The 10,108-nt window shown below is 36.2% G+C and overlaps 1 protein-coding gene and 1 pseudogene across 2 annotated transcripts; one reads left to right on the forward strand and one right to left on the reverse strand.

Moving 5' to 3' along the window:
- Positions 1 to 19: 19 nt before the first annotated feature.
- On the reverse strand, positions 20 to 3,292 carry LOC114734871 (vacuolar protein-sorting-associated protein 37 homolog 1-like; annotated as a pseudogene).
- Positions 3,293 to 7,924: 4,632 nt separating this feature from the next.
- LOC114734872 (uncharacterized protein At3g50808-like) lies at positions 7,925 to 9,843 on the forward strand. 2 transcript variants are annotated; one of them, XM_028922524.1, is made up of 4 exons: positions 7,925 to 8,101; positions 8,192 to 8,373; positions 8,550 to 8,774; positions 9,184 to 9,843. In XM_028922524.1, exons 2-4 carry the CDS (start codon positions 8,200 to 8,202, stop codon positions 9,364 to 9,366), a joined length of 582 nt encoding a protein of 193 aa, XP_028778357.1. In that variant the 5' UTR covers positions 7,925 to 8,101; positions 8,192 to 8,199; the 3' UTR covers positions 9,367 to 9,843. The 2 variants fall into 2 exon arrangements, with proteins under 2 accessions (XP_028778357.1, XP_028778358.1); XM_028922525.1 differs by having other exon boundaries at positions 7,925 to 8,373.
- Positions 9,844 to 10,108: the final 265 nt, after the last annotated feature.

Raw genomic sequence — 10,108 nt, forward strand, 5'->3', positions numbered from 1 at the left:
AATTTGCATGTCCCTTACGTGGTGGGCTCTCATGCATTTGATGTTCTAGCCGCAAGATGCACGAGAGCTCTCTTGTGGTAATTTGTACGAAGCTTCTTGTATTTCTGCATGAAGGTTCCAAGATCGATTTCTCTATCAAGGAGTTGCTGGTGCAGATTTCAGATTCTTCTTCTGTGTGGCTCATAGCCTCTGCAAAATCATCAAATTTACCACATCCATGAACCCCAGCATTATAATTTAAGTATGAACTATCTTGCTATCACCAGGACTTTTAGAGTTAAATCATTTCATGTCATACCTTGAAGCTGTTGAAGAAGAGAAGCTGGAGAACTGAACTTCAATGCTTGTTCTCTCTGCTTTCTCGAGTTCATTTAGTTTCTCCTGAGCAGTGGCTAACTCAGTTGTCCGAATTATTCTACACTGTTCCCAAAAGGAGAAGAGCAGAATGTTCAATGGTTAGCACAAGATAGAGTTTGTGATTTAGGGTTGGTGAATAACAGCAGTCAGCAAAAGATTTCTTGTGCCGTCAAACATTCAAAAAAATTTCTTACCTGATTTTTAAGTTCCATAATACAAGGTTCCTTTTGCAAATTTTGCTCTGTAATTGTGGGGAAAAAGAGCAATAAAAAGCACTCAAATATTCAACTGCTAGCCAGCACCACACACGATGGGTTCAAATATATGTAAACTCACTCTGGTCAAAGTATGTACACACTCACCTGCAAGCTGTGTAGTCTCCTTGCAAAGTTCGTCTTTCAACTGATCAAATAGGAACGGAGAGTTGTTAAAATTACGAGCAGACACACAATCCAACCTACACGAGAATTTATGCAACTAAAAGAAGTTTTACACAGGGCACTAAGACTCCAAAATCCATAGTTTTCTTATGCTCATTTGGTAAAAGAGGTGAGAACATATTCCCTTCCTTTCACACAAAATCGAAACATATAATATAATGTTACCATTGTCATTATCCAACAGTAATCATACATTTTTATTATATTTTATTCAGACACACAATAGTTTTTTTTTTTTTAATCCACAAAATCACTCTTCTATTACATTTTCCAATACATTCTATGCCAAACAGGAGATTTTATTTGCAATGGGATTCAATTGTCAAGCAAGCTCAACACATCTCAACTGTTTCTAACGGCTTCTTACATTATATCTAAGGCATGACAGCAAAATTAGTAAAAATCAACAGCCGCCAAAATAGGAAAGCTAGATATCTAGAATAGGCCATCTGGGATCCACACCTACCGGCTACCTTTAGCAATCCCATAAAATTAACTTTTTTTTTTGGGTGAATTAAAATTAAATATTTTTATTAAAATTCCATTCAGCTCCAAATCAATTGAGCAATGGGAATGAAATATATTTAACAATGAAAATTTCTAAATTTATAAACCAGCATAAATACAATGGAGGTAGTAGTAGGCAACTTACATTGTTTTGAATTTTGACCTGATCAAGTGAAAGTAAAAATTGCTGGTAAGCATCTTTGTCAGATAAAAGCTTCCGTAGCTCATCAGCGCTGAACAATTTATGAAGAGTGAAAAAGAGAAACAAGATAGTCAATACTTCAAAAGATGGAAGGGAATCATATGATCAGAGTTACTAGGAATGCTAAGTGAAGCCACCAGGGCCACTCAGATAAGTATCCATTGACAGAATGAAAAGAAGAACTGCTTTATGATAACGGTAGCTTTAGAACCTGTGATCTCAAATGGAATTATGATTAAAGAATAAAAGTAGTCAGACAAGGTTTATAAATTTTGTTTTCACCCCAAAAAAAAAAGTTTATAAAGTTTTTCAATAAGAAAACAGACAAGTTTAAGAAGATTTTGAATTGCTAAATCCATGAAAGACTAAATATTCACATACAAAACACACATATGTTATGGACTCCATAACTGACTTCATTTCAAATGGCAAAGCTTAATTAAAAAATTGCACATATTGGGCCTTTCATGTTTACTGCTTGCACCGATGCAACCAAAGTGTAAATTGCACAGCAAAATCAAATTTGAACTGTATTTTCTACCAGTTCTTTGCTATTGAGGTTTAGAGAACAAAGATCCCCATGAACGCTGAAGTCTTAACAATAAGGCTGTCAAACAAAGTTGGACCTCATATTATATTATAAAGCAAATCTAAATTTTATAGTCAAATCACATTTTCAATTTCAAATTAGAAAAACTAAAAAGAGTGACCTAACGTTGTTCAAAAGAAGCAGTAACTAAGTAACTTACCTTTTGTCCTTCAAATGAGCAATAACTACCGCAGCTTCCGCAGGAGAAACATGCGAAGGAGACTGCAATCTTTCTGTAGGTCTCTGTGAACCATAGCTGCTTGAGGAAGTGCCGCTTGGTGTTGCAGGCCTAGAAGAACCGGGTGAGGTCGCTACAGATGGCGGATACCAGGACTGCGTAGAAGTAGAACCTTCCTGGGGGCGCGGCTGAGATGGTCTGTCGGGTGATCCCCTATGCGTAAACAAGAAAACGCTCATAGTACATGTTATTCAACCAAAATCTAAATTGCACATCAAGATTAGGGAATCTTTCGTTCATGCCATTTTATAATTAATACACCCTCTGTGTCAGTCTCAGCATCAGAGCCAAATAAGAAAACCGAAGGCACCACAACTACAATAAAGCATCAAGAATTGTTCTACTCTTGTTCTTGTATATTAACAATGCCAAGCGGATAGCATTAACAATGATTTTTCATAATGATCCGAAAACAAAACGAAGAATGGGCACAGAAATTCAATTTTGTTTTTAAAAAAATCAGATATATACAGAACCTAAGGTAATCAACGTAACCAAAAGACACAAACAAATACATGATTCCGCTTGAAAGGGGAAGTTACAGAATATATGTAGTCCTCTTCAAGGACCAAGGTCAGTATCATCCACGAATGGGCAATATACATGAGCAACAAAGGTAAGTATGCTTGCTACATCAAAAGGGCCTCCAGGTGCGATTGTAATCATTCCTCAATAAGGGCACCACAGGGTGAAAATTCCTTATAAGAAGAATCAAAACTCGAAGATAAAACTAGCACGAGGGTTTGCGAAGATAATTACCAAAATCTAAACATTTCGAACTAGATCCAAAATCGTGATCCTCCAAGCGATGAAGGAACAAAAACGAACTAATCCGGGGAGACGGAGGAGAGCAAAGAATTTCTCACAAATACTTTCGTGAATCGGTTCTCTTCTTGCTTACGAATTCCGATGTAGCAACGCTTTGGAGCGTGAAACTTCGATACGCGTTGTCCTATTTTCTTATTAATTAAAGAATAATAATAAGTTTTTTCTCCTGGAATAATTAATGCTAATGAGATGGATGAGTTTTGGGCCTTCGGACGAAAAGATAATAATACGATGGGTTGTACCCAAAATGACCAAAATACAAAATAGTTAAAAAATAATTACTTTTCCCACAAGATGGGTTGCGCCCAAAATGACCAAGATATAAAATAATTAAAAAAATTATTACTCTTCTCATTTAAGGCTTAATTAACTCATTCAAATAGATTAAAAATATTAGTTAAATTAGTTGATATGATATTTTTTTAAAATATCTTAAATATTTTAAAAATCAATGTTATGAAAAAAATCAATAGTGTTAATTTAGAAAACTCGATAAATATATAAAATAAGTTTTATATATATCTGATGAAGATCAACTTTTCATTTAGATTCTATATTAAGAACCGAAAGAAATTTTTTCTTTGTTTTTTTTGGTTGATTTGTCATTTAAATACAAACTTTCTAACTTTTAAAAGTAATTCTTGGCGCAAAAGCTGTTAAGTCATTAGGGGTGTTCATGAAGTCCGGTTGTCTGCCTAAGCCCGCAAAAAAATACCCAGCCCACCCTAAAAAAAATGGCTTGAAAGAATTATTGGGTATGTTTGGACTGGGCAAATTGTTGGGCTGGGCTGGCCATCAAGCATGGTATGCTGCTCTGCCCATTTGGCCCTGCCCGTAAAAATATATATTATTTTATTTATATATATTTTATTTGCCTCATATTTATTTCCTGAATCAAATGCACTGTTGCATTATTCATTATACTTATTTATTTTTGAATGGTTTTGAGAGTTAGAAACTAGAAAAATAATTAAGTTTAATAAAATATACAAACAACAATTTTTTTGTCATAGTTCACTCCTCCTAGCTACTACAAAAAATAGTTTCATAGTATATTAATTAGTAATAACAAAATTAAAGCCAAGTTTCATTTTAATATAAAGTTACATTAGATTATTTAGAGGAAGATAAATAATTAGTTAATTAATATAGTATATTATTTGTTGGGTATAAAAGCCCGTCTCCCCAGCCCGCATTTGTCCAGCCCTTAATAGGGCTTTTCATGGGTAGGGCGGGGCAGCAGGCTGTATTTTTCAGCTCGTTCATTTTTTTAGACTGGACTCGGATAAGGGTCCTGCCTTGCCCAGTCCTGTTTGTATAGAGTCCTAACAGTCATTCCAAAAAGAAAGTTCTCCAGATGCATGACCGTAGTTTCCCAAATGCTAGAATACGAGCTAATGTGTCAATTAACGGGAGAAAATGGAGATGTAATGGTAACGAAAAAATTTGTATTAAGATTGCGGAATTATTAAAAATAATAATAAAAAGCAAACACATGTCATTTTTATTTTTTTGTGGGGCTGACGCCTTTCAGATCATTTTTAAGGCCCAATTTAATTGTAGGCAACTCCACCTCAAAGTCTGATGCTCAAGGTTTGGCCCAATTATAGGTCACCTTCCTGCTATTATGCTGACTTGAGATCATGTCAATTGTCATGCTGGTTTGGGAAACGAGCTTGTTTGGTTTCGGGGATATTTGAGTATAAACAAAATCATAATTTTAAAAATATTTTTATAATGTATCAAATAAATATATATGTAAAAGGGTTTATTTCGATTTACACAAAATTGCTTTTCAATAACACTTTTGAGGTTACCCAAACACCCTATTCAACTCAAACACCATATGGGAACAGGGAAAGTTTGAGTGTAGTAAGTTAGCAACCCTATGAGCATCATTCCTTAAGATCTTAAGACTGTTTGAAATATTCCTCTAATTCTAAATATAAGACTCTTTTTGTTTTGTAAACAAAAAGGGTTTTATATTTATGACTAGATGAGTAATTTATAAATGAAATTTTAACAGTAATTTACTGAATAGAGAAGAGTTTTATTTCGACTTATGTAAAACAAACAGTGTCTATAATTGTGATTCCAAATATAATCTTAAGCATAATTTAATTCCCTGTGCTTGGTGGGCCATCTCAATCCAACTTGTTTTTCTCTATGTTGGGCCGGGTTACATTGAGTTCGGTTTTCGCCTTCATGATAGTAAACTATTAACTATTAAGCTAGGTTGTCAGTTTGCGCCAACACTCCCTCGTATTGGCTGCACTACCGAATAATCCAAGTTTAAGGACTACTAGATCCAAATTCAAGGTTAACCCTCCCATATTTATTCGGCCCTGCAAGACTTTATCTTTATTCATTCCTTTAACATTTCTTCACATTTCTCAACAGAATTTAAATATGATAAAAATAAAAACAAATTTTTTTAATTTATTGTTTTTCTGTGCATCACAGAAGATACATATCCTGTATTAGATAACATTACACACTCGTTTCAAAAAACAAAAGTGGATTGTGGTAGCATATCATGCGCCTGCATGTATACCGCAGGAATGGACGAGAACCTATTAATTAATAATCAAAATCTTGAATTATATTCACAAGCAAATGGACGCCTAAAAGTGACCATAGCTCGATCGCATCCCCATGTTTGTTGCCAGCCTTGGCCACTACATAAAGACAAAAGCTTTTCCCCTGCCCCTCTTGTCAACAACTCATCTTAAACTTTTTGCCATTATCTCATCGTTTTCAACCAAGCCATGTAATTTTTGCGTTTTGTTTACAGAAGCTGTTTTGTGTACGTAATTTCGTTTGGATAGCAGTTTAAGCTGATTCAAATATAAGAATACCAAGTAAAGCATGCCGTAACAGGAAGGTCTTGCTATTTTTATAACGTGTACTGTGAGGTATATAGGACAGGAGGCACTTTTCTTCTTGTGGCTCTTTGTTTGGATGCGAAGCTTCAGTCACTGGTTTTACCGCATAATTCGCATTCTTTTAACATAATCAACGATACTTTCCTTCTCTTTTCATTTACTTTTTTCTTCGGGATAAATGCTCTTTGCTTACCGTCTTCAATTTGCTCATATCCTCACAACACCACGCTTTAATTTTCTCTCTTCCTGTTCAGTTCATTGTTCACCCTTTCCTTCTCACGCAAGCAATGGTTTTGGTTTCAACTTTTAGGTAATGCTCGAAAAGTGGGTGACGTATATGTGTGAATTATTTAAGCAGATTAAACGAGAGGTGAAAAACTATACCGTCGAGTAATTATGATTATATGATGTTTTTGTTTTTGGTTTGCCTGTGACGTTTGCGACATGAGACTGGAAAGGAAGAATGCAAAAAAAAGGCTCTCTGACATCAGAAAGGTTGATTTTAGCTTTAGTTGGGAGCCACAAAAGGGCAAAGTCGGTAGTTACCAAATAGACGCATCTAAATCTAATCTACTACCTCCGGTTCTAATTATAAGAGCCAGTTGACTAGTTTAGGAGATTAAAAAAATAAGTTGAATTAGTTATTTGTCCTAAATAGGTATTGTCTTTCTTAAAATATCCTTGCTAATCAAGTGTATTAACTAGGAGTATAATTATTAGAAGGATTATCTTAGAAAAAATTGAGTAAATATGAGAGACAAAGTGGATTGGGGTCTTATATTTAAGACCAAAATAAAAGTCAAATAGGATTTTATATTAAGAATCGGAGGTAGTAATATTCATGTGGAAGTTAAAACACACTAACGATCGAGCTCTGTTTTTAATCCAATTGCATCTTGTTCATCCATTACAGCGTGTTGGTGGAATTATGAATCCCATAAGCTAAACCATGTACTGTTCCCTATGGTTGCCTCTGAGAATAGGATAGGGTCATAATATTTAGCCCCAAAGAAAAACGATATGATTGAGGGAACAATAAAACATATTTACTCGAGACAGTTTGATGGCAAGTAAGCTTAAGATTCATGTTCGTGACGTGACATTCTGCCTGCTCTATATTTTATATGATAATTCTAAAATCGTCGATCACAGCACACGACGACAATTTTCGCATGATGATGTTAAAATAAAATAAAAAAGCTGCTATAAATAATAATGATACGAGAGGAATCATGCAAAATTTTTAAAAGATAACATTATCTATATATTTTTTGAAAAAGATACAAAATCAGAACAATAAAATTGAGTATAGTGATCGATATATATATTCACGAACCTTTTAATATGATATCCGCGTCTCATTATCATTTATAATATATACAGTATAAATATAACGAGCCTTGTTATGAATGAGTTATAAAATATAAATACTGGAAGTTATTTTTCGGGGTCCATGAGAACAATGGATAGATTCCAATCGTAACATAGATTTTCTCAAGAAAAAATTTTCTTATTGAGAAAACGAATTTAAAATTCTCTGGGCGAAGGGAGAGGTCTGATTGGGATAGGATGGACCGTGGACATGGTGCCGCGTGGAAGAAGGAGACACGTGGACAACAGGGGCGTGGATGAATTTGGAAGATCCAGCTATTGGATGTGATGCGTAGGCAAGTAGCCGACCCGGTGCCAGTGCCACCGTAGAAACGCAAAGAAGATCCGAAGAGGCGTAAGCGCCAACGACACCCGTTCCCTCTCTCCTGATCCAACGGTTCTGGGAATCACTCAGCCACCGCTTCGCATCTCATCCGTTCAATAATACCCGGTCCCTTGGCCGCACTTGTATAATGAGCCCCTGTCCTTTTAGTCGCGTGTTGTTGGGTTCCAAGTTGAATGCCGTTTACTCTCTGTCTTTCTCCTTCTCTGCATTTTCTTCTGCAACTCCCCTCCCACTCCGCCATTGACGCCGTCGATCCTTCAACTTAATTCCAACTGTACCTTTCACCATTACTTCTTCCATAACCCGTCGGCGGCCGCGCACATTCACCTCTTAAACTGGTATAATATATTCTGTTCTCACAGATCTTCGTCTCTCTGAAATTTGTTTGATCAGGTTTTAAGATCTCATTAACTGGCGTTTGAGCACAGAACACACAATGCTGGTCCCTCCATGGCTTGAACCGCTTCTGAACGCATCGTTTTTCAGCGTTTGCCGGATTCACGGAGACGCCGCCAGGAGCGAGTGTAACATGTATTGTCTCGATTGCAATGGCGACCCGTTTTGCTTTTACTGCCGTTCTTCAAGGCACAAGGATCATCAAGTTATCCAGGTCCCATCTGTTTTGTTTTTTTCCTGGCGCGGATTGCTATAATTGAAGCGCATTGTGCTTTGATGTGTGAATCATCTGTGTGTGTGTGTGTATTATTTGAGAATTGATGATTCAAATTGTGAATAACGATCATGAAGGGGCGGCATTATATTGTTGATTACTTGTGTGATCTGCAGATAAGAAGATCTTCGTATCACGATGTGGTGAGAGTTGCAGAAATCCAGAAGGTCCTGGACATAAGTGGAGTACAGACGTATGTGATAAACAGTGCGAGAGTGCTGTTTCTGAATGAGAGGCCTCAGCCAAAAACATCATCTGGGAAAGGAGGGGGAGCTCACATTTGCGAGATTTGTGGAAGAAGCCTCTTGGACCCATTTCGTTTTTGTTCTTTGGGATGTAAGGTCAGACATCTCTCTCGCTTCTCTCTCTCGCCTCACAAAAATGTTTTTCCATATATATCACTGTCAACATGCACATCATTCACAACTCAACCATGCTTTCCCTTCATATGCCTATAACACCCACCACCCACACACCTTCACCTACATTTCCAAACCCATCACCATCACATTCCCCATCATCATTATATACATATTCCCACCACTATTCATCATCGTCTCAATCTCTCTCCCTATATAACACCCTCGTCTTAATTAATATATATAATTAATCCCTCATTATAACACTGACCTTTAATTAATGGTGACATATACATAATTATATTATCAACCCCTTAATGAGAACATGAGACGAGACTTGAATTGAATATATATACTAAAGATTCTGCTGGGAACTGCATGATTTAATTAGCTTGAAGGAATAAAGAGGAATGGGAATGCGAACTTTGGTTTGGGATCAGTGTCTTCCAGACAAGAAGAAGAATTGCGTGAAGGGTCACAACAAGATATGTATCCGGCCACGCCTCCTCCTCCACCTGCTTCATCTGCAAGAAGAAGAAAAGGAATTCCTCATAGAGCTCCTTTTGCTTCCTAGTAGTAATAATAATAATTATGCTATCTTTACCCTCAAAACTGGTACATATTTCAATTCAACCCTTCTCTTGTTAGTATAATTTATTCCTTTCCGAAAAAAATAAAAGAAGAAAAAGGAAGGAAGATAGCCTTTGGAGTTGTCCATGCGTGAAAAAGAAAGGGAAAAGTATAGAGGTAGGAAAGTTCCTTGTTTTCGGGACTGGTCTCGAAACAACAAATTGAAGAATCAATAATGCAATGGGATTTGTTTAATAATTGATGCTCGAGGGTGTACATATCATTAAGAAATTGGAAAGCAAGTCTTTTGTTGAGTCCGTTTTATAGTTTTCAATGTCCCACCATCCACATGCCCCCTTTCACTCAACCATAACTACGCCTTTTTCTTTTATTCTTTATTACTTATTTGTTTCTTACGTGCATGACATGTAATATTGGGACGAAAATCAGTTATTTATCGTTACCAGTTTTACCTACCAAATTGGTTAAACGACTTGGCCTCTCTGTGTTCTGCTTTTTTCACTGCCGCTTGAAATTTTACTCGCCGTGACTGTGCTCTTCCGCCTCCATTTTGTTTGAATATTGTTTTGGAATTATCAGGGGAAATGGATAGGGTAACAAATGGCGAATGATTTAGTTGTTAATGTAGCATCGTCCAAAACAATTAGGTAGAGTAGATGTGAATTGATGGGTACTCAAGGTTTTTAATTTTTTAAAAAGTGCGTCGTCCTATAATTAAACTAATT

This window comes from Neltuma alba, unplaced genomic scaffold, assembly GCF_004799145.2.
Source record: "Neltuma alba isolate B1F8T4 unplaced genomic scaffold, ASM479914v2 tig00013150_pilon, whole genome shotgun sequence".
In the NCBI taxonomy this organism is placed as follows: Eukaryota; Viridiplantae; Streptophyta; class Magnoliopsida; order Fabales; family Fabaceae; genus Neltuma; species Neltuma alba.